General features: G+C 37.2%; 1 protein-coding gene across 1 annotated transcript in view; it reads left to right on the top strand.

The window, feature by feature from the left end:
* Positions 1-933: 933 nt before the first annotated feature.
* GCFC2 (GC-rich sequence DNA-binding factor 2) overlaps positions 934-25661 on the top strand; it is a 38669-nt gene continuing 13941 nt past the window's right edge. The window contains 12 exon segments of the mRNA XM_036263174.1: positions 934-1272; positions 6445-6570; positions 9831-10055; positions 11463-11560; positions 13488-13603; positions 17465-17651; positions 19549-19672; positions 20627-20665; positions 20668-20707; positions 21205-21317; positions 22286-22485; positions 24024-24171. Coding sequence (XP_036119067.1) covers positions 987-1272; positions 6445-6570; positions 9831-10055; positions 11463-11560; positions 13488-13603; positions 17465-17651; positions 19549-19672; positions 20627-20665; positions 20668-20707; positions 21205-21317; positions 22286-22485; positions 24024-24171 — 1702 coding nt within the window. The 5' untranslated portion in view covers positions 934-986.

Raw genomic sequence — 25661 nt, 5'->3', positions numbered from 1 at the left:
GGATTTCAAGTTGGTGACATTTGAAGGGAAAGGACAGCCTTCTGGAACATCAACGTTACACTTACATTTTTCTGAAACAAACTGCTCCACTTCTGAGCAAAGCATCTGGTTTATCCTTTAAAATAATCCTTTCCATGGACCTCTTGGAAAGTATTCTTAAACTTTAAATCAGGAAAAGAAACATGTCGAGTATGGAGCCAATTCCAGCAAGAGGAATTAAATTAACTGAATGTTTATTTGCCACAAGTGCATATGGTCAGAGGCACCAAAGTAAGAATGGGTTTTACCAAGGAGACCAAGGACTCTGGGTTCATGGTGAAGACTCCCTCCTTCTCCTCCCTTCCCCGCAGATACAGTCCAAGTTTGCTTCAGCAGTCCTTCTTATCTCTGCGCATCCTTGTAAATAGCACCCCCCCCCCCTTTTCTTTTTCAGATACATTTTTTTTTCTGGTAGACCAAATCATTTAACCAGGCTCTACCGATGCCTGGAAGCCCTCATTTGACTTTTACTTATTTGTGCACCTATCGTTTACGTGTAGATTTTACTGTTTAGCTTTCAGAAACAATACACACACGCTACACACACTCCTTTTTGTCTGTTTGTTTTAATTCCTGGTTAGAGAGAGAACTTGACTCTCCAGAAAGTGGGGAACAGCAGATTCCGTTCCAGTCCAGGATGCAGGCACAGTTTTTCCCAGGTAGGATTTGCACCAGGACCGCCCGCGAGGGCTGCTCTCCACGGTACTGAGTACGGGGAGACTGCGGGAACCTCTTGGCACCACAAGGAACACTGTATCCCCGGACCCCAGCTCAAGTACTCCCAGAAGCTAAGGCACGCATGCGCAAGGCGTAGCAGGCGTGGACTGCGCGGAACGGGCGCGCGCACGCGCGGCGAGGCGGGAGGCGGCGCGTGCGCCGGTTGGACGCCTGTGACCTGCGTTTGCTGCGCCGAAAGAGAAGGCTTGCGAGGCGCCCAGGTCCCGGCCATGGCTCACAGACCGCCAAGGACTTTCCGGCAGCGTCGAGCCGACTCCAGTGACAGCGACAGCGCCGAGGAGCCATCTGCTGAACCCGGGGCGCCGGAGGAGCGGGCAGTCCCGGGTCCTGAGGAGCAAGGGCCGCCCCCTGGAGGGGGCCGCGCAGAAGCAGCGGAACGGCCCCTTCGAGGCCGGGGCCCTAGGGGCCGGGGCCGGGGCCGGGGCCCGGTCTGGGCGACTTCCCGGCGCGCTGCCGGAGCGGCTACCTGCGCGGGCAGCGGCTCGGGCGTCCCAGGTGACTTGGGACCGGGGGACGGTTGCCCCAGGTGACAGGGTAGGGGCGGAGCGGGAAGGGGCCCGCCGGATTCTCTCCGGGCTTTTGTAACCCCCGCTGCCCAGGAGCGACGCTCGACCGCGGAGAAGGTGAGCGAGACAGCCGCCTGCGGGCACTCGCCCGCTGCCCGCATCGCCCCTGGGCCCCGTGCGGAGTAGGAGGAACCTGTACGGGCTGGAGGCTCAGCTGTACTAACCGCTGAACCATCACCAAGCGCAGCTGTAGTGCAGTGCTTGATGTTTATGTCAGATCGTTGCAGAAGAGCGAAACATTTGCTAATACCCATAGGTAGGAAAGTTATGCCTTTTGGAAACGTTCCCCGATTATTTTTTTAGAAGACACTTACCCAGAATATTACATTAGGAGAGTGCAGATGACAGACTTTGAGACGTTTTCTTTTTCATCAGTTATTTGTGAAAACAGGTAAAAGTAACAATATATGTCACTAGATAACAGTACATTGATGACGCTGTAGACTGTATCGGTAAAGGCGTTAAATACCATGCAGCGATTTTGAAGTACCTTTGTGTTCTTAAATACATGTATTCTAGCTTGAATGCAGTTTTTGCTTAGTTTTGAGGTAAAAAAAAAAAAAGTGTTCTCCCCACTGTTTTTAGTTCAGGTGTTTGGGTGATTTCTTACTGTCTAAATTTCTGATAACTTTAAAATTGTTTCTACTCTAGATAAGTCATCTTGTCACCAGAAAGGTACTAGGACTGAAGTCAGTCTGCCTGGCACAGTCTGTAACATAGGTTCTTGCCTTTGGGTAGGAAAGATTTTATAACAAGAGTACAGGTGATTTTGAGAGTATTTTTATTAAAGCTAGGAGAGTGAAACAAAGGAAAGAAGAGGCAAGAGCACAGCAACAGGAGTGAGCCTAGACTGTGCTGCCTAGACTCAGGAACAGTGACAGAGGCAAAAGAAGTGAGCCACACTGGGCTGTGTGGACACAGGAATGGAAGTCGATAGTAACAGAAGTGAGCCACACTGGGCTTCTTGGATTTAGGGAACATGTTACAGAGGCAAAAGAAGAGTCCTTAGAGCCCAGCCAGTGTGGCTCAGTGGTTGAGCATTGACCCATGCACCAAGAGGTTGCCGGTTCCATTCCTAGTCAGGGCAAATACCCAGGTTATGGGCCAAATCCCCAGTGGGGGTCATGTAGGAGGCAACCAGTGGATGTTCTCTCTCATCAGTGTTTCTATCTCTTTCTCCCTCTCCCTTCCTCTCTCTCTCTCAAATCAGTAAAGGAAAGAAAAAAAAAAAAGAGTCCTTAGAGACAGGGTCAGGGGGTTAGCCCAGGATGAGATACCTGCTGCTGCCCTCATTGCAAGTCTGGGAACCCTTGGAGCTTAGGAGAAAGACAACAAAAGTACAGGCCTGAGGAAAGCAGGGGTGGGAAGGTATTGGACTGCTCAAGAGAGAGAGCATGCACTGGATCCTCTGTCTTAAGGGTTTTTGATCTGTTTTCTGAAGGTGGAGTTTTTGGGGAGGTCTCAGGAGAGGATCTCTTTTTTTTTTTTTCTTTTGGTATGTTCCCCTAGTGGGAACTGAACCCAGGACACACTGGTCAGCAGGCCAACACTCCAACCGCCGAGCCAAACCGGCCAGGGCAGGAGAGGATCTCAGTAGAATATTCAACAGTTTTCAACAGGTGTGTCCTTTGATATTCTGGTGCATCAAAAATGAACTTACAGGGGTTTGGCTGGCAATAATGGCACCAGCTGGGTCTCTGTTATCTCTCTTCCTGACCAGGGTGATTTTAAGCCATTAATTCTTTGGTTGTAGAGAAGAGGTGTAAACCATTTGCTCCTAAGTGTCCCTGGTTAGGGAAGATAAGATCTTGCAATTTATTAGCAGGCTGGAATTGCTTGGCCTTTTAAAACTATTTGTCTCAATTTCCTCATTCCACTTTCCAAGGAATTTTCCTAGCTTCTGACTATCCTGATTATATTTTCATAGGGAGATTGAGGCCAGGAGTTGCCTTTTCTCCTGCCTTCAGGAAAAAAAGTGGTTCTGAAACATTTTGGTCTTACTACTCGCTCCCTTTATACTCTTAAAAATAATTAAGCATCCCAATGACCGTTCGTTTCTGTGGATTATATTAATTAATACTTACCATATTAAAAACTTAAGATAGCCCAGCCAGTGTGGCTCAGCGGATTGAGCATCATGCCATGAACTGAAGGTCCTAGTTCGATTCCCAGTCAGGGCACATGCCCGGGTTTTGGGCTCTATCCCCAGGGGGTGGGGCATGCAGGAGACAGCCGATCAGTGTTTCTACTTCTTTTTCCCTTCCTCTCTCTCTTAAAAATAAAAAAGGCAATAAAAACATATTTTTTAAAAATTTAAGATAAATTTTTATTAATTCATTTTTTAAATGAACCCATTACACATAAGGATAAGTAACATTTTTGTGGAAAATAACTATTTTCCAAAAAATACTAAGAATGATATTGTTTTTAATTTGCTGATCTTTTTAATGTTTGCCTTAATGGAGAACAGCTCAATTCTCAAAGCTGCTTTTGCATTGTCTGTTGTGATACATTGTTTCATTTGCACTATGTGAAGAAAACCACAAATAGGTGATTAAGATGAGAATTTAATAACCTTTATGGGTTTGTTTTTGTTTTTTCAATCTGCACCCAAGGATATTTTTCCATTTATTTTCAGACAGAGTGGGAAGGAGAGAGAGAGAGAAACATTGATGTGAGAGATCTCTCACATCAATGGGTTGTCTCCTGCATGACCCCAACCAGGGCCAGGGACCAAACTGCAACCAAGATACGTGCCCTTGACCGGAATCGAACCCGCAACTCTTTGGTCCACAGGGCAATGCTCTAACCGCTGAGCCAAACCATCCAGGGCTTTAATAACCTTTTTAGATCATTGAAGGTGTTTTGCTTTAACATTATAACAAGGCTCATTCCAGCTGATGTGGCTCAAGTGGATTGAGCCTCATCCCATGGACTGAGAGGTCCTAATTCAATTCCTGGTCAGGGCACATGCCCAGGTTTCTAGCTCAATCCCCAGCAGGGGGCATTCAGGAGGCAGCTGATCCATGTTCTCTCTCTCACATCAGTGTTTCTCTCTTCTTCTGTCTCTAAAAAATCAGTACAAACATTTTTTAAATGGTGTTCAGTTAAAGGTAACAGTGGTTATTTTTTAAAAAGGCTCAAATAATAGTTTCTTTTTTTCGTGGTACGTGCCCCCAGCGGGAACCTTACCTGGGACTCTCTGGTCCGCAGGCCTACGCTCAACCGCTGAGTCAAATTGGCCAGGGCAAATAAAAGTTTCTTAAAGGTTAGCTTGCAACATAGAAGCTAAAACTATTAGTCAAACATTTTTATACTTCATTTCATTAAAATCCACGGTCTGCTCTGCATTTGGAATGAATCTTTCACCCATGCATGATTACTAACATCATGTTTGACTGTTTGGAAAGAATTGGTTCACAGGGTTTGCAGATCTTGCAAATGTTGGTATATATTATTCAATATAAAAAAAAAACTCTTAATGTTACTATTTATATCACCAGTTTTCCAGAATTCTAGTTATCACTTGAAATTTCTAATTCTTGAAGTGATAGACATAACTTTGCTCACTTGTGGGAAAATGTTTGATATAGATATTCAGATATTCATGTCTGAATAACTAGAGTCTGTCAGTTGTTTAAAGTAAAATGGTGTTCCTCCTGGAAGACTGACTAGTTCAACTTGCAGCTCATCACACAGGTGCTTTTCCTTGAGGCATCCCATTGCGTTTTAGTGCATCCCAGAACTGCTTTGTGCATGTTTCCATTTTGTTCCACAAATTGTTAAAAAGATGTGTATGTAAGAGTCAAGATTTAATAAAATTAATATTTTTTTGTCGCTTTATTAAGAACCATAAGTGAAACTGGTTTTTTACCCCCTGACAATGCCTGGTAATAAAGCATACAATGGTTGCTACTTTAAATTGGTGTCACTGAGGCTGGCAGTTTTACCCACTTCTGTTTTTGCTTCACTGTGTAAATATCAGCAGAGTAAAAAGGTCAAGTAAAATGTTAATATTGTGGTGAAAGTAGCTTTAACTTCACAGACACTCTGAGAGGATCCCAAGGACCTCCAAGGGTTGATGGTCTGTACTCTGAAAACCGCTGCTCTGGTATTACTCCACTTTGAGAATGCATAGGGATTGTCATAAATGGCAGTAACTAGAAAGATGTAAGCTGCAGCTGTATTCCTTTGTCTTTTAAGTTTTTATCTTCAGACTTTTTTGAACTATTGTAGGTCTCCTAATTAAGGAAAGTTTTTAAGATGAGTACTATTGATGTAATCTTAAACTGTAAGGTAATTCATAAAAATTACAAAATAATTGTGAATTAACAAGTCTTTTCTTGTCAGTCATACCATGAATTTCTTTACATTTTGCTCATTTAATTCTCATAACACCTCTATGGGTATTATTTCTTTAATTTTATCTTTTTTTAATAGATTAATTGACCGACTAAATGTCCTTTCCCAAATCACACAGTGGAAATAGATCCATGATTGGTTTGAGACTATAGTGCTCAGTATAGTACTTCTTGTCACTAACCATTGAAGTATGACATAATATTTAAAAAGTCTAAATTCCAGAACTGGATGAACTTTAGTTGAAAGCCCTGCTTTTCCACTCATTAACTTTGTGACATTAGACATGTTATTTAGCCTCTCCAATCCTGATGAGGACACTAGTTCTCCGTTATAGCATTTACTTTGTATAATTGTGAATATTTAATGAAATAAACCTGATAAAACACATTCCAACATGCCTAATACATTCTAAGTGTACATTAAATTTTTTTTTTACTTATTCACTACAACTATTTTTTCTTTTTGTTTTTTTCTCTAATGTTCCCTTTCCTCTTCTCATTGCATCCCTTAAAGGAGTTTATTATTAGATAAGTAGATAGTACAAGGAGGGTAAGTCTTTGTACATTTTTTAGACTACCCATTGGTTTCTGAGTGAATAGAAATTGGAGAAAGATCTTTATATCTACTTTAACTATGTAGAATAAAATTAGAATATCATATTGCATGTGTTGCTCTGAATTTTAATTATTGATTCTAATATCTTGACTCTTTCTTGTTATATTCAAAACTATTCTGTTAGAATCCAGAACAGATGATCTTTCAACAGATGAAGAGGACGGAACATACAATGCCTCAGAAAGTAAAGATGATCAGAGTTCATCTTCGAACAGCTCTAGCTCTCTGGAAGAAGAATTTTCATCAGTAGGTTGGTAATTTTTGTAATTTTGTTTTTTTGTTTAAGAAATTAATTTCTAATACCAGTATTTTCTATGCTAGTGATCTTATTATTAATAATAACACAAACTATATTGAAGTATGGGGCAAGTAAGTCATTACTAATGATGGTCAGAGTTTCTACATTGACTGTTTATTTTCATTACGCAACATGCCCAAGGTCAGACAGCTTATAAGATGCACAGCTAGGATTCGAACCCAGTCACTCTGCCCCAAAGCATATGTTTTTAACTACTGTGCTTTATTGGGTGATTGGTGCCAATATCTGAAGGACAGTAAGAATTATGTCAGTGAGGAATTTTCAGGTACAGGATGTAGCATATATGAAACTTTAGGGAAGATAGCATGTGAGAACTAAAAATAGTTGTTGGACTGAAAATATTTAGTTGGAGTTTCAGAAAGAGAAAAAGAAAGCAAGCAGAGGGACACAGTGGAGTCATGCGAAACAGGGCTTGGAGGAACTATTGAAAATTTATGCAGCTAGGTGACATGACCATTTTTGTGTTTTAGAAAGATCAGTCCAGTTCGGGGCTTGGCAAATTACCACCTGTGGGTCAAGTGTGGCCCACCGCCTGCTTTGTAAATAAAGTTTTATTAAAACATAGCCACACTCATTCAGTGATGTGTTTTCTGAGACTGCTTTTGCACTGCGGTGGCAGAGTTGAGATGCTGACAGAGACTTTATAGCACACAAAGCCAAACATGCCTTTTACTCTATCTCAAGGGTTCATAATTTATTTTCTGCTCTTTTTTAATCTCATGAAATCTAAGACCACTTCTGAGAAAATTAAGTAAAATACATAGCTTTATAAAGGAAACAAATGAATTTGAAATAGTTAAAATAATATTTAAAAGATAGTGTTTTATTAACTTATCAAATAATAAGAACCAGTAGCTCATGTAATTTTTTTCTTTTACAGATTTACAAGGTGCAGATACTTAGTGATAAAGCATAGTAGCAAGTGAAGCCTTGGCTAGACTGTAGCTACAGTGCTATCCAATAGAACTTTCTGTGATAATGTGAAAATTCACTATTCAGTACATTAAGCTGCTAACCACATGTAGCTATAGAGTTCTTGAAATATGGCTAGTATAACTTAAGGAACTGGATTTTTAAATTTGATTAAATTTAAATAGTCACATATGGCCAATACCACTGTATTGAACAGTGCTGCTATAGAAGGTGGTAGATGAGACAGTGTAAAACAGTAGTGGTAAAGTGTTGGCAGCACTGCACCTAAGGAAAGGAGGCAGTGTTTGCAAATATGTGAGATAGTTTTTAACTAGAGTGACTGAGGTGTTGCTGGCATGTAGTGCCCTGGAAGCAAGCAGTAATAAATGTCTTGCAGGGTGCAGGATAGTTTTGCACACTGAAGGATCGTCTCTCCTCAAATGTCCCTTTGAGAAACACTGATTGAAAGTTGAAAACTTGTCCTGTGAGGAACACTTGTGTTCTCCTTTTTTCTGGAGAAGAAAAGATGAAGAGGGAATATAAGTTTAGAGACTGGAAGAAGGGATACAATAATTTTTTGTTCAGATGATAGAACTATTAGAATGATCCAGTAATGGGCCCTGACCAGTTTGCCTCAGTGGTTACAGCATGAGCCGGTGGACTGAAGGGTCGCAGATTCAATTCCCAGTCAAGGGCATACCTGGATTGCAGGTTCCATCTCTGGTCAGTTGTGGGGGAGGCAACCAATCAGTGTGTCTCTCTCACATCTATATTTCCCTGTCTTTTCTCTCTCTCCCTCCTACCCTCTCCTACCTTCTCTTTCCCTCTCCCTTCCTCTCTCTAAAGTCAATGAAGAAAAAAAATTAAAGACATGTTATGTTGTCTTTAGCCACATCATAATAAGAGCTTTAAAATAACAAGACAAAATACAGAGCCCTCTGACTTTACATCATAATCAACAATTTTGGGGGAAAGTAGTTATTCAGCAGTGAAGAATCTGGTGCACTACATGATTTTCCCCACATATTTAAACATTACCCATAAGGAAAACACGCAACTGTTCAATGCTTTGGGAGGATGATTAGATACCTGACCTGTATCATTTTCCTGATACTAGTCTGTGAATAAGGACTAGTCTGTAAAAGCAAATGACTAGATTTGATATTCATTGTTTTTAATGAGCACGTACTAGTTTCTAGTGATTACCACCTACTGCTTCATAATTAATTCAAGCACTTTTTGTTTTCCTTAAGACTAGTTAGCAAGTATATTGGTCTGTGATTTCTGAAATCTTTTTTTCTGTTTCAAAAATTGGAACATTTCTGCATCTCCTGGCATATGACATTTTTTTTCCTACTCATTTTCAAAGAAATGTGGGCCCATTTGTGGGAAAAGTTAGAAAATTGTACTTGAGCCTCTGACTTGACACCCCTAACTGATATTTTGAAGTGCTTGAAATGGTGCAAGTTTCTCTTGCCATTTTGTTTACTTAGTATTTTGCTTAAGAAACCATTTCTTCCCACGGTGTAAAGATTAGCTCATGCATGAAGAAACTTGTTTTGAATTCAAAGAGTCCATATTAATAAGGTTTATACTGTATAAAATAAAGAAAAAAAATAAAACAAGGCTCTATTAAAAGATGTTATTTTTCACCTGTTAAATGAACCTGATTATTTCCTTTATAATTTTTAGTCTCTCCCATTTATTCATATGGGAATCACCACAGGACCTTGAAGGCTGACTTGGCTGTGTGATGGTTGTAGTCTATCTCTCACTCCCTGTGTACCTGGATGCCCAATGGAGAGAGGTGGATCCTAGTATAGCATCCCTGTTACTTTGTCAGACTGGTCTATCACCAACTAACCTCTACAGTTGTCGCTGACTGAGTGATTCCATGCTAGGCCCTCTCCACATCTCTACCCTGACAATCTCAGAGCATCTGGAAATGAGAAATGGCTTAGCCTTCAACAAAAAGTCAGCAACAATACCAGGTTGAATAAGAGAATTAAAAGATAAATTGGAGTAGTTTTAGTATGTTTTCTGATACTTCTCCATTTGATTCATTTAAAGATAAATTTTAATAATTTAATAAAAATTATTTAACCTGTATCAAAATAGTTTTCTTACATTATCATGTAGATTTTGAACCATTTACATTCATATCAAAATAGTGAAATAATTTTCACTATTAGAAAATTGGATTGTTTGTTTTTTAATGTGAGGAATATTTATTTCTTTTGATGCTTAGTTTTCAGTATCTTTCTCTTTGTTTCTTTTAGTAAATATCCCTGATGCAGCTTTTGTTCAGGCTGCCCGTAGAAAACGTGAATTGGCCAGGGCCCAAGAGGACTATATTTCTTTGGACATGAAACATAATTCCACCATCTCTGATATGAAGAAAAACAGTGATGAAGATTCTGAGAATGAGCCTGATGACCATGAAAAAAGAATACTATTTACCTCAAAACCTCAAACACTTAGACAAAGAATGGCTGAAGAAACAAGTACGTATTTAACTTATTTACAGTATATAAACATTAAAGCTTTTTTAATAGAGTATAATATGTTAAAATCTTCATAAAAACATAATGTAGTGTCTCATAGTCTAAAGCAGTGGTTCTCAACTTTTCTAATGCCACAACCGTTTAACAGTTTCTCATGTTGTATGTGGGCGTATCTGCATGTGGGTGTACCTGCCTGGAGACGGATAGAGGAGCCATGTCTCAGATCCTAAGACCATCAGAAAACACATATTTCCAATGTGTCTCAAGCGACCCCTGTGAAAAGGTCGTTCAACCCCCAAAGGGGTTGTGACCCACAGGTTGAGAACCACTGGTCTAAAGGGTAGTAAAGTTGGTTTTTATTTAATACCAACTTGGTCAATGACATCATGACCTCTAAAAGATAGTCATCCCTCGACACTTCTACTTTCACAGCTTCACTCTATCCGGTTTTTTCAAATATATTCATTAAAAAGTTGATCAAGACAGTGAAAATGATACAGCGCACGCTCGATTGTCTGAGTCAGTTATACACCCCTGTATTACAACTAAAATGAAAATTACTGTACGTATGGACTGTAAGCCTATGTATTCAAGCACCCCAGGAATCCTTCAACGCCAGGTGCAACTGCTAGAGTCTGGAACGGATTAACCACGATAAACGAGGGACGACTGTATCTGTATCAAAATGTTATCAAAGGGTATATGTAATATTGATCTCTGCCTGATATTTTTGACAGGTTAAAAAAAATTCTCTTATTTTTGATATTAAAACTTTCATTGTCATCCTTATAAAGATTTTTTTAATATGTACGTATACAGGGATTTTAGGTGTCGAGTGTTAAAACCTTTCCTGCTACAATAAAAAATTTCCTCAACCAATAATCTGTAGGCCTCAGCCATTTTTACATTTCTCTTTTATAAATAATATTATATGTTTTACCAACATTTTTTGTCACTTCAAATACTCTTATTTCAGAAAAAGACTTGGTTCCTTATAACCCAAAAATTATTTTAAAATATTTAGAGTCTCAAGTAGAATTGAGAAACTCTGATAAGGAAAACAAATGTTGACTTTTTCCAAGCTTTTTAAATGAGTCTATAGTGTTTTGAGTGGGACAGTTTGGTTATGAATGCATTCTCTGGAGTTAGATTGATAGTTTCAAGTCCCAGCTTCAACACAATCCTCAGACAAGTTATTTAACCTTCTGATATATGAGTTTGCTCATTTATAAAATGAGGGTGATGATAGTGCCCTCTTCCCAGAATTATTGTGAAGAATAAGTTAACATGTAAAAGGCTCCTAAGCCAGCATATTATAAGCCCCCCAAAAATGTTAGCTGTTGTATTTGAATGGGAAAATTCTTGAATATTTATAAATGAACTGTTTTGTGTGGTTTTTTTTCCTAGCAATCAGAAATGAAGAAACAAGTGAAGAAAGTCAGGAAGATGAAAATCAAGATATTTGGGAACAGCAGCAAATGAGGAAAGCTGTTAAAATCACAGAGGTAATAATTTTTTTATATCACGTGTATTAGTTTCCTGTGGCTGTTATAACACATGACAACAAATGTGATGCTTTAAAGCAAGAGACATTTATTCTGCCACAGTTGTGAAGGCTAGAAGTCTGAAATCAAGGTGTTGGAGGGCTGTACTCCCTTTGAATGCTCTAAAGGAGAATCCCTTATTCGCCTTTTCCAAGTTCTGGTCACTCCAGGAGTTCCTAGCTTTGTGACTGCATTACTCCTTCGCCTCCTGCACATGGCCCCCTTCTCTGTGCTTCTATACTGTGTGTGTCTTATAATGCCCACTTGGTAATTCAGAATGATACCATCTTGAGGTACTTCATTTAATTACACCCACAAACACCCTTCTTCCAAATAAGGTCATATTTGCAAGTTCCAGGGATTAGAACATAGACATATCTTTTGGGAGACCACCATTTAATTCACTATAGTATGTATATATGTGGTTTTTTTCACAAGATTTTAAATGCCCTCCACATATTTATTATAAGCCACTTGAGAGGACTATATCTTTTTTATTTTTAATTGTAACTTGACAGTATATATTATATGGTAAGTTGCTTAAAGGTGAAGTTTAAACAAATAGTGTGGCTATAACAAAACTCACAAAAAGAACATTGTACTTAGGGTTAGAAGTTTTGGATTTGGGTTTTGGCAATACCACTAAAATATATATTCCATGAGGTTAAAAATTATTAACTATTTTGTCCAATGTTCTACCCCACAGTCCCTAATATTGCAAGTGCTCTGTAAATATTGATTTTGAGAAAATCATTTCATTTTTCTATATCTGTCTTCTCATCAGTAACATGGGAATGATAATGTTACGTAACGGAGGAGGATGTAATGCTCCAAAGTATAATGATCTAAATCACAGTGCTTATAAATGGTATAATAATATACAAATATAAGGTTTTATTTATTTATTTTTAGTAAGAATGCTTTGAAATATTATTTGCTCTTGTAAGTAAGAAAGTATTATAAAATCTCTATGTAATTAAAACTAAAAAACTATTAAAGGTAGGCCTTTGGTTGTAATTTAGAAATCACTGACCAGGGGCATGATATAGAGGACTATTTTGTAATTATAACAGGCTTAGACCCCCACCACCACCCTTTTTAGTAAAATCATTATAACAACAGCATTAAAAAAATACTTTGAGAAAAAATATGCCACAGTTCTTACTCTTAACTGCTCAAGTTTGCATAATTCTTTTTTACTTTAGATCGTAAACAAAACTAGCTTTAAAAACACTGAGAACCGCCCTGGCCAGGGTGGCTCAGTTGGTTGAGTGTTGTCCTGTGCACCAAAAGGTTGCTGGTTCGATTCCGGGTCAGTGCACATGCCCAGGTTGTGGGTTCAATCCTCAGTAGGGGTGTACAGGAGGCAGCCAATTGATGTTTCTCTCTCACATCAGTGTTTCTTTCTCCCTCTCCCTTCCTCTCTCTCTAAAATTAATGAAGACATATATTTAAAAAAAAATGAGAACCAAGATTTTGCCAGATCACTCAGATGGTTGGACCATTGGCCCATACACCAAAGGTTGGAGTTTGATTTCTGATCAGGGCACATATCTAGATTGTGAATTCAATCCCATTGATGTTTCTCTTTCACATTGATGTTTTTCTTTCTCTCTATCCCTTCCTCTTTCTCTAAAAATCAATTTTAAAAAATATTCTTGGGTGAGGATTAGAAAAAAAGAAACAAGATTTTTTTAATTTGCCTCCTGCATGTTAACATTCTAAATTTTAAAACTGAGATTTTGGAAATATTTTACTATAACTATGAAAAATGTCAATGGCATTGAATTTTAAGCTAGTGAAACCTTGGAGTATATAATCTGCTTTTACGTTAATAATTGTAAGATTAATGAATGTTTGAAAACACTAATTTTTATATTATTTTTAGGGAAGAGACATAGATCTTTCCCACAGTAGTGAATTTCAAACAGTGAAGAAGTTTGATACTTCCATTTTATTTCCACCAGTAAATTTAGAAATTATAAAGAAGCAGTTAAATACTAGGTAAGTAATATTTACATTAAAATTTACATTTGTCGTAGACATTTAGTAGTGAAAAGATCAGCACTGTGTGTGTGTATATCTCTATGTGTGTGTGTGTGTGTGTGTGTGTGTATTTAACCTTTTAAATTGTTAAATATAAGTATTAATCCTAAACAGATATATAGGGAAAATAGCACCACCTGTGTTACCACATTAACACAACTAATTTTTATTTTTGTATATTTTTTTAGTCTTTATAAGAGGTATATATTACATGGTTAAAATCAATAAATATCAAATTCTGCTTTTTTTTTTTACTTAATGTTTTTATAAGCATTTATCTGCATTGTTAAATAGACTTTAATTTTTAAAAACATGTGGGGAGTGATAACAGCAAGATGCCAGAATATAAAACCCTAGACCTCATTTCCTCAAAGAGAGGAAATTATAAACTTGTTAACAACAGTATATGTTTAAAAAGCCTTTATAGAACTCCAGAAACCAGTTAGGAAGTCACAGCACCCCAGGCAAGCTCAAAGCCAAGAATAGCCACATTGTAATGGGTAAGAAAAGCCATTTCATTTCAGCTACATCAGCCCCTCCCATAAACCAGCACTGCTGTGATAGAAAAAGTTCAACTCATGGCTTCTCCATTGGAAGGGGAAAAGACGAGTGGAGAGTACAGTACATCCAACATTCTCGCTGTTGGGAAGACTGCCCAAAGGACTAATTTCTGCTTTATGTATCTTGGACCACCAATGAGGAATTCTCATACCTTGGATACCTGGGGCCACAGAGGATAAAAGACAGCTCAGTGGTTTGTTGTGGAGCCAGCCAGAGAGAACAAGAGAATACAGACTCTCCTGAAAAAGAAACCCACAAACCTCTGTAGATGGGAAATTTCATGTAGAAGCCCAGAGGAGCATCCCCCATCAAAAGTTTAAGAAGACACCCTTGCCCTGGCCGGTTTGGCTCAGCGGTTAGAGCTTTGGCCTACGGTCTGGAGAGACCTGGCTTCAGTTCCCGCTAAGGGCATGTACCTCAGTTGCAGTTTGTCCCCGGCCCTGGTTGGGTTGTGTGCGTGGCAACCACTCGATGTGTCCCTTTCACGTCGATGTTTCTCTCTCTCTCTCCCTCCCACTCTATCTGAACAAAATATCGAAAAATATCCTCGGGTGAGAATAAAAAAAAAAAAGAGGACACCCTTGCCCTGGCCAATTTGGCTCGGTGGTAGAGCGTCGGCCTATGGACCAATAAGTCACAGGTTCGATTCAGGCCAAGGACATGTACCTCAGTTCGGCCCCAACCCTGGTCATTGTGTCCCTCTCAAGTAGATACTTTGCTCTCTCTCCCTTTCTCTCCCTCTATCTGAAGATCAATAGAAAAAATATCCTTGGGTGAGGATTAATTTTTAAAAAAAAGAAGAAGACACCCTTTCCCCTGCCCCTAAAGACTCTCTGGCCAAGCTAATTGGTGAGGTTCCTTCCCAATACAAAACATTTTCAGATAAAAAAAAACAACACAAAAAAAGAACCAAACACATGAGAAAACAGGAACATATGGCTCAATCAAAAGGACAAAATAAATCCACAGAACTAATTTTAAAGAAAGATACCTGTGAATTACCCAACAAAACATTTAGACTAATCCTCTTAAAGAAGCTCAGTGTGCTATAAGAGAAGACAACTAAATGAATTCAGGAAAATATTACATGAACAAAGTTAGAATATCAACAGAGAAACTATAAAAAAGAACCAGATATTCTGGTGAGGAAGAATACAGTAATTGGCCCTGGCCAGTGTGGCTCAGCCATTAGAGCATCGGCCTGCAGACCAAGGGGTCTCAGGTTTGATTGCTGGTCAAGCACCCGTACCTGGGTTGCAGGTTCAATCTCTGGCCCTGATCAGGGTCTTGCTGGAGGCAACCAATTGATATGTCTCTTTCACATCGATATTTCTTTCCTTCCCTTCCTCCCTCCCTTCCACTCTACCTAAAAATCATTGGAAAAATATCCTCAGGTGAGGATTAACAAAAAAAAATAATCCTTTAAATAGTATTAATCTCAAAATAGATGGTATTTTTGCTAAAAATAAAGCATACCCCATGACACGTTGTTTTGTTTTAAATATGTTGTATTTTTTACTACTTGGTATCTAATGTGCATCCTTACATGTATAAAAGAATAAGTAGGATGGTAAAAGTCTAATTAGTTCTTATAAGACTTGATGCAAGGAGAGATTTTGTTTCTCCTGCCAAAGCAAATATATGTTCATTGTTGTTGTTTAATACCTGGGAATTTTTTTCTAATACTCTATGAAGAGGTTAAAAATATTCGCCCCTGGGCCGGTGTGGCTCAGTAGATTGAGCATTGTCCCATGGACTGAGAGGTCCCAGTTTGATTCCTGGTCAGGGGACATGCCCGGGGTGAGGGCTCAATCCCCATTAGGGTGCGTGCAGGAGGCAGCTAATGAATGTTTCTCTCTCACATCGAAGTTTCTATCTCTCTCTCCCTTCTCTCTCTAAAAAAAAGAAAGAAAGAAATCAATAAAAAAAAAAAGAAAAATGTTTTTTTAAAAAGCCCTGGCCTGTTTGGCTCAGCGGTTGGGACGTTGGCCCGAAGACCAGAGAGTCGTGGATTTGATTCTGGTCAAGGGCAGATACCTTGGTTGCAGTTCGGTCCCTGGCCCTGGTCAGGGTTGTACAGGAGGCAACCAACCAATTCGTCTCTCTCACATAAGTGTTTGTCTTTCTCTCCTTCTTCCACTCTATCTGAAAATAAATGTAAAAATATCCTCAGGTAAGAATTTAAAAAAATATATATTCTTCCTTGGCCCTGGCCATGTGGCTCAATTGGTTGGGCATCATCCTGTGCATTGAAAGGTTGCCAATTCAGTTCTCAGTCAGGGTACGTGCCCGGTTTACGGGCTTGATCCTGGTAGGGGGCGTGTGGGAGGCAACTGATCAATATCTCCCCCCTTCCTTCTATCTCTAAAAAATTAATTAAAAAGAAAAAACAAATTCACCTCTGCATCTTTTGTATAAATCAGTTTTAAAGTAGCTTCATACCTTTATTGTATTGCAGCCAAAATATCTTGGTCATAGTTGTTCAGTTAAATGGTTTGACGTAGAAAACATTTTGAAGCATTTTATAGTGAAATAAATATATGGAAATCTTCAGTTATACTAGTTTTCAAATGCTAGGTTATCTCTGTATTCTAGGGGCTAGGCAGACTGCTAGTTCACTGGTTGTTTTTGTAAATTTTGTAAAAATAGTTTTATTGCAACTCAGCCATGTTTGTGCATTTATGTGTTGTCTCTTGCTTTCGTGCTGACACAGAATTGAGTACGTAGATGGAACAGCAACCATCTAGCCTCCAAAGCCTAAAATATTTACTGCTTGGACTTTATAGAAAAAGTTCTCCAACCTTAGTTCTACATCATGGCTTTTCAGTAGTGATGTTAAATGATGAGATTGCCTTAATTCAAGATTATTTTTGTAACAACTTCACTATCATTTATTGTTTTTTTCTTTATATTCCTTCTTTAGTTGGAAGAAAAGAGCTAGAATTATAGCTATTACTTCTAGTATTGCATACAACTCAGAGTTTTATGCAAAAGGGAAAGTTAGGAAAGAACTGAAACTACCCTATCATTAGCTTGTGCACCAAAACACCTAGTGTCCTTTCCTACCTTTCCCCTTGAGACCGCTTTCTTTGTGATGCTCTCCTTGCTCAGCATGTCTCATAAGCCCAGGTTTATGTGGTCAGTTTCCTTGGTAGTCTCTGTAAGGTGGCTTTGAAAAAACTTTCGTCAGACTGCTGCTTACTATAGGAGAAATGAAAGTTTGAAAAGTAAATATTTATCTTTATTTTTTTTATGTAGATTAACATTACTACAGGATACTCACCGCTCTCACCTGAGGGAATATGAAAAATATATAGAAGATGTCAAGAGCTCAAAGAGTGCCATCCAGAACCTGGAGAATTCATCAAATCAAGCCCTACATTTTAAATTCTATAAAAGCATGAAAATTTATGTGGAAAACTTAATTGACTGTCTTAATGAAAAGGTATGTGACTATAAATATTTGTATCATTTACTTTTTATAGAATAATTTTTTTACTGTATGATTTACAAAAAGCCTAAATCTCACAACTAAATATTTTTCCCCAGTGTTTTCCCTACACGATTTTATATACTGTGATATTAAGCATTCCTATAATGTTGGATAGTTAGGATATTGAAAAGTTTTGTATATAAATTTTTGTGTTAAGCTTTCATCTCTTTAAGAAAAATTTCTAGAGCCCTGCTGGTGTGGCTTAGTGGACTGAGCATCGTCCCATGATCTGAGAGGTCCTGGTTCGATTCCTGGACAGGGCAGATGCCCAGGTTGTGGGCTTGATCCCCAGTAAGGGGCATGCAGGAGCCAACCAATCTATGTTTCTATCTCTCTCTCTCTTTAAAAAAATTAATAAAAACATATTTAAAAAGAAAAGAAAAAAGAAAATTTCCTAGAAAGTGAATTACTAAGTCAAAGGGTCTAGATATTTTTAAGGTTTATGAAACTTGCTAAACTATACTCCAAAAAGATTGTATGTTTTGTTTTTAGTATACTACATTTTAAAAGGTTATCGTTTTTATATGTTTATTTTGAGCTCAAATTCTTTGTTTTATTAGCACATGTAGTTGTAGTTTTTCTTTTGAATTGTTTTTCTCCTTTGCCCCTTGCTTATCTTCTTGGTTCATAGTGGGCTTTTATTTCCTTTTATTGTTTTTTTCTATATATTATGAACAGTTTTTTATTACTTTTTTTTTTTTAATCCTCACTCCAGGATATTTTTCCATTTATTTTCAGACAGAGTGGGAGAGAGAGAGAAACATCAGTGTGAGAGACACATCGATTGGTTGCCTCCCACATGACCCCAACCAGGACCAAGGACCGAACTTTGCCCTTGACCAGAATCGAACTCGCAACTCTTTGGTCTGCGAGCCATCACTCTAACCACTGAGACAAACTGGCCAGGGCTATTGCTTAAAATTTTTAATGCTTTATCCTATTTGACCTAGTTAAACTTTCCAGTTTGTTTTGTCTTCTGGCTTTTTGACATCCACATGTTTTGAAATTTTTGTGTTAAATCATATTTATGAATCATGTTTTCCCTTTATAGTTTCTGGGGTTTTTAATACATTCTAAGTTCATACATTAGGGTCTTGAGTTCCTTTTTTTTAACCGTTTTAGAAATGCACTTTACTTTATGCATTACTTTTTATTTACTATTGTTTTAAGTTGACTACCTTTTAATATCACCAGGTTGTTATATGCTGAAGTATTTATTATAATGTAATTTTCTTCATCCTTGAGAATTATACTATTCAAATCTTACTGGCCTACACATTGATGTATCCATAGCAACAGCTTTGGAACCTCATTAGAGTGGGGGAAATTACCCCAAAATATAAGAATTCCAGTTTCAATTAATCAAATTAGTCACTAATTTCTGCTTCACAGCTTTCTTACTTGCCTAGTTAGGTCTCTTCCATTCTTCACTTTTTATAATTTTCCCAGTTTTCCTCAAGCACCCATGCACACACAGTCTGCTCCCTCAGCCTGTAAAAAATTGCTGCACACATCATTTTCTCCTCCTCTTCTAGCTGAAACAGAAAAAAATCAAGATTTCTTATATGTTCACTCTTATCATGTTCCTGACTTCAGCCCATTTGGTTTCATTATTTATGATATTTATAGCTGTTCTAGTACAGTAAGTTGATTTTCTGGTTTTGTTAATATTGAAAGTATTGGCAGCTAGGTCTGTTCCTCATAGTGTTTATTTTTTAGTTGAGATGTGATAGTATGAAAATGTTTCTTTATATGAGAATTAAGCATATATACATGCTAATACATAAATATTACGTTTTATTATTTATTATTGATTACCCACAAAATGTTACTTATATATGTATTTCAGATTATCAACATCCAAGAAATAGAATCATCCATGCATGCACTCCTTTTAAAACAAGCCGTGAACTTAACGAAACGCAGGCAAGATGAATTAAAACATGAATCAATGTATTTACAACAGTTATCACGTTAGTGTTTTTCATCTTCAATATAATTTATTATCCATTAAGCTAAATTATTAGCTGGAGAATAAAATATTTATATTCCTGTATTTTAAAAATGCTTTTTGTGTATTTCCCCACTAATCTTTAACCAACTTCCTTCTAAAAACCCCAAAACATTTAGAGCTAGAGCTTTAAAATTAAGTCTAAGACTAAAAAATAAAAATTATTAACTTCTAATTACTTAGTATTGAGACAAAATGTTTATATGGCCATTTAATGACTGTTTTCATATGAGTTGACATAAATTCATAGACTTTGTTAGAAATCTAATTTAATCAAGTTTCCATTGCCTTTCCACAGATTAGTTATGCAGGTTAAAGAAATTCTGGTTGATTTCAGTATAGAATCTGTAAGATCTCAGTATTTAAGATTAGGATGCTACCTTTTACGTTTCACACTGCTTTTGTATTTTCTGAGATTTCTTCCTTTGATTAGCATGCTCTCGGGATAGTGAAAGTAATGAGACCATCATTACATAGGTGATAATAGCAAAAGCAAAATGACTTTCAAACACATGACATTCACTTGGTCATACATTATGGTACATGCTAAAATAGGAAATAATATGCATAACATATTAATAATGCAAATGTATCTAGCATTGAGCTACTGGGACAAAAACTGGTGAAAACTACTAAAAATTCTGAGGAAAGAAACTTTCCTAAAAAATCTAAAAAACTAAAAAATCAAGGAATTTTGCTATTGTACTCAAGTGCTGAACTATATTCCCCAGCAAGATATATTTTCTTAGGCTCACAAAGTCAATGCCTATTAATATCGTGATAGGGAGTTAACATTGCAATTTATTGCATAATGAAATACATTAAGTATATTATATGTGTTTGTTTAATATGTGTAACACACCCAAGATATGACTTTTGTTTTCAAAGTGTTTCACCTTATTTCTTTTGAAAACAGGCAAAGGTGAGACATCAGCAAATGGAAGTGTGGCTATAGACGAAAAACTCAATGGATTTTAGAAGAAGTTGAATCTCGAAGGTAGCTATATAGTGAAGACTTAAAGCATTATTGAGCAAGTATTTTTCACTACTTAAATATAGTATAATTAACCATAACCTAACAAATTAATTTGTGAGACTGATGTAAAACCAAAATATAGTTTAGCAGTCTTAACTAAATATAATTTAAACCCTCAATCCCAGGGTTTAGTGACACAGTGGTGTATTTCAATCAGTTAAAAGTAATAATGACATTTATCAGGCTAGGACTTGCTGCAAAGTAGAAGCCAGTCTTAAATATACTGTTAGCCATTCTTCAAAATCCGGGTAGCCTATGGGAATGTCTTGTAAGAAAAAAGGAGAACCAGCAATTCAGATTAATGAAGCTAAAATGTCAAAAATGTTAATATGAAATTGTGTGCTAATATAATGCTGTATTTCTGGGCATTTTAAATAAATTAACGACTATTGTAAAGCATTTACTTTCAGCAGGAGCTAGTCGTTTTTAATTGATTCTCGGTTTTTTGAAAAACACAGGGCACAAAGAAGACAAGCAAGGGCACTTTCTGGGAATTGTGATCATCAGGAAGGAACATCTAGTGATGATGAACCATCTTCAGCAGACATGACAGACTTCCAAAAAAGCCAAGGTCAATGACCAGTTTTCTAATGTGTCTTTATTTGAAGTATCGAAATGGTGGGAATTGCTTTTTAGTGATTGCCCTTAATTAAATACATAAGCTATATAAAACAGGAAATTTCGGGGGGAAAAAAAGAACACTTTTTTTTTTTCTACCTTTGGAAAAATGGGATAAAATGGAGGAGCACTGTGGGTATTACTGCATTTTTATGGGTTTTTTTTCCTCGGCTTTCTCATCTCCTGTTATAAAGGAGCCATGAATATTTTTTTTAATATGTTTTTATTGATTTTTTTAGAGAGAGAGGACGGGGGAAATAGAAACATTGATGTGAGAAACATCGTTTGGCTGCCTGCTGCACGCCCCCTACTGGGAATCGAGCCTGAAACCTGGGCATGTGCCCTGACTGGGAATGGAACCAGGACCTCTCAGTGCATGGGACGAAGCTCACTCCACTGAGCCACACCAGCCAGTCAAGAACTATGAACATTTTTTTAGTTTTATTTCTTCACTATATACTTTCTATGTTATCATTTGTAATTTAAAATAATTAAACATAGTAAAGCCATTGTAGTATTATGGGAAGATAAAATATGTATTTGAAAGAGTTGTGGGCTTGAAGTGGGTTTGAAGAGGGGCTCTATTCTGTGTGATCTTGTACAGATTCCTTAGCTTTCCTAAATCTGATGTTTGCTTGTTTATTATCTTTAAATAGGTGGGCTAGTAACACTTACCTTTTATGAAAGATAGTTATGATGAAATCAGATAGTGTTATTTGTAATGTTTTGGCATATAGCAGGGGCTCAATTAATGGTAGGTTTTATTAGTGTTGATATTACTATTACTAAAGTGATTTTTAATAAAAACTAATATGTCAATATCAAAGGAAGGTTTTCAACCCAATTGATTACGTAGTTATATATGACTTTGTTTAATGGAACACACTTAAAATGCATAACAAAGACTCATTTTTTTCGCAGGTGACATTTTACAGGATCATAAGAAGATTTTTGAAGATGTGCATGATGATTTTTGTAATATCCAGAATATTTTGTTAAAATTTCAACAATGGCGAGAAAAGTTTCCTGAGTCTTACTATGAAGCTTTCATTGGTTTATGCATACCGAAACTTTTAAGTCCCCTGATACGAGCTCAGTTAATTGATTGGAATCCTCTTAAGGTATGTAAGCTTAAGGTGAAAAAAAAGTCCTGATCATATTAGTTACTTAAATTCCTTTGTTTTATCAGGTTAGATACAAAATACTTCACCTTTAGAGTTGGAGTTATCATTGGTGCTTTGAAAAAGTAAAGGTTGTAAGACTTTAAGAATTTTACAGTCTTGATAAGTCAACCTAGGTACCAGTAGATCTGAAATTGCTGATGACATACTGGGGATAGTTGGTTAGTAAAGCTACTGCATTGAATAGGAGGAATTTTAACAGGGTTATAGGATTTAAACAGAAGGGGAGAGAGAAAAAAAGGTATTTTGTAAAAGTACATAAGGAGAAATAGAGTTTAGGAGCTAGACACTACACAGATGTTCAGGTCCTAAATTAAGAGATAGGAAATTGTTTTGGTAAATAATGGGAGGAGTAATATGATGAAAGTAAGGTTTTAGGAAATCCTAGCAGTAAGCTAACTTAGAGGGAAAGAAGATAAAAGGTGGACATATATGCTGGAAGGATTTGCTGTAGCCCAAATCCAAGATGATGAATTCCTTACATAGAGTGATAGTGACAATGGAAAGAGAAAAGAGTTGATTACAGGAGGTTTTATGAAGCAAGAAATCAGTAAAATGCTAAGAATAAACCTAACAACCCACATCCAAATATGACCCCGTTTGAATTCTGGGTTATTAGAACAATGGTAGTTCCATTAATAGAAATGAGGACTTTCCAGAGAGGGAAAGGGTTTTGAAGGAAGTTTCACTTTATAGATAATGAAGTAACAGGAAGTCTATCTAGATATGACTAGTAAGTAAGCAGAAACGAGATAATAAAATTCTAGGAAGAGAGGAGAGCTGAAGGTAAAGATTTAACAAAGTGAGGAATGGAGATGTGTCCTTTTATCTTTCTCACCCTAGTCATGCATGCCTGTTGGCTTTGTGTTAGGTTCAAGGCAATACAGTCTTCATAGTATAGGAACCAAGCTTATCTCTTAAGAAAGTGGTAGGTAGGTCATGAGACAGCAGCCTAGTTAACCTTTCAAGCCGAATGGAGTGCACAGCAGAGATCTGTTCTTTTGTTCATTCAACAGATATTAATTGGTCATTTGCTATCTGCCTAGTAAGCTAAATCAATGTAAAATACACATTTGTGCCTATGAGAATGAAGGGAGCCAGAAGTGAATTTTGAATGAGGTATATAAATTTTTGTAAGTAAGTAAGAATAGCACTATTAAGTTTTATTCTTATAAATGTATGATTTTCTCCTAACAGTATTTGCATTGTGGTTGGCTTTGGACACACACTGGGCATTTTTAGAGTATTCATCATAAAAATGAATGTATGAAATTGCATGCATATTGCATAGACATCCTATCTTAGTCATGTCATCATACCTAACCTTGGTGCTCTATTGCTGTATATATGGAGTTAAAATATGGAATTATTCTCCTTTGATCCTTAGAAAGCCCTGGTGGTTAGTAAAAGAATTAACCATTTAAAAATAAACTAATGCTTAAGAATTTATTTATAACTTTGATCATTGTATTTATAAGTTTGATTCCATAGATTTAAAACAGATGCCATGGTTCAGATCTATAGAAGAATTTATGGATAACAGTATGGAAAATTCAAAGGAAGATAGTTCTGATAAGAAAATCTTATCTACTGTCATCAACAAAACAATTATTCCTCATCTTACAGGTACTGCTTTGTAATCTTGTAAAATTAAATTGTTCTTGGGCAGCGTCTTAGATCCTTACTTTCTGTTACAGTCTTATTTTTTTTCTCAAAAGATTTTTATATTTTAATTAATTTATTTTCATTACAGAGGTCCCTTCTTTTTTCCCCCATTGACACCCTCCTCCCTACTTCTGTTCCTCCCACCGCCCCCACCAACCACCACCTTCACAGTATTGTCTGTGTCCATTGGTTGTGCATATATACATATAAGTTCTTTGATTTATCTCTTCCCACTCTCCCACCCTCCCTCCCTCTGAGGTTTGTCAATCTGTTCCCTACTTTCATGCCTCTGGATCTGTTTTGTTCATCAGCTTATTTTGTTCATTTTATTTCTCTCAAGTTGTTGAATACAAGTAAGTGTAATATGCAGTAAAAATCAACAGATGTCATAATTTAAGTTGGTTATAAGATGCTTATTGGTGCAGTCAGTTTACTCTCAAACTGTTGATAATCTTTGTCCTTTAGCATTTGTCACATTAGCATTGCTTTTATAGCTCCTTGGTCATTTATTAGTGGCACACTTCTATCCCTACCTCATGTATATTTTTCTTTTTCTTAACTTGTCCCCTTATGTACTTCTTCTTTACTTCTTCTTTCTTTAAAAAAGATGCTACTACATTTCCCTCACACCTGCCACTGGCAATCAGAAGTACTTATGATGCTGTGCTTCAGTCTAAAGACCCTTGTTTTTCCTCAGATTGTACCTGATAAGGATCTTTGTCACTGAGAATGCATTCCGACAACAAAATCTGCATAACTCTTAAAAGATGAAGCAGCCAGCCCTGGCCGGTTTGGCTCAGCGGTTAGAGCATCGGCCTGCGGTCTAGAGAGACCCGGGTTCGGTTCCCACTATGGGCATGTACCTCGGTTGCAGTTTGTCCCCAACCCTGGTTGGGTTGTGCGGGTGGCAGCCACACAATGTGTCCCTTTCACGCTGATGTTTCTCTCTCTCTCTCTTTCTCTCCCTCCCACTCTATCTGAACAAAATATGGAAAAATGTCCTCAGGTGAGGATAAAAAAAAATTAAATAAATAAAAAGATGAAGCAGCCAGCTTTATATTGCTTCTCAGCCAACTAGACTAAACTTTAAAGGTTTTTCTCAGTGTAACTTGCTATGCAGTCATGAGGTATATTACAAAGTTACTACAAAGTATGAGGTGTATTACAAAGTTAACTAGCTGTATTAGTGATTGTATAGAATGTGTGACTCACTGGTGTACTTTTTTAAAAATTCAAACATTTCATTTACAATTAAACAGTCTCTCAAATAAGCAGCATTATGAGAAATTAATACTATCTATTTTATTTTCAAGTCCTACCCTGGACCCTCTTCATGAGCTCCCTGGGTAATTTCACACTCTCCTTTTGTGCCATCTATATCAGTGTTATTCAGTATGGTGACCACTAACTATATTTGGTTATTAAAACATAAATTTCAACTAAGTAAAATT

This window comes from Molossus molossus, unplaced genomic scaffold (assembly GCF_014108415.1).
Source record: "Molossus molossus isolate mMolMol1 unplaced genomic scaffold, mMolMol1.p scaffold_m16_p_15, whole genome shotgun sequence".
In the NCBI taxonomy this organism is placed as follows: domain Eukaryota; kingdom Metazoa; phylum Chordata; class Mammalia; order Chiroptera; family Molossidae; genus Molossus; species Molossus molossus.
This window is presented reverse-complemented; position numbering and strand designations above follow the sequence as displayed.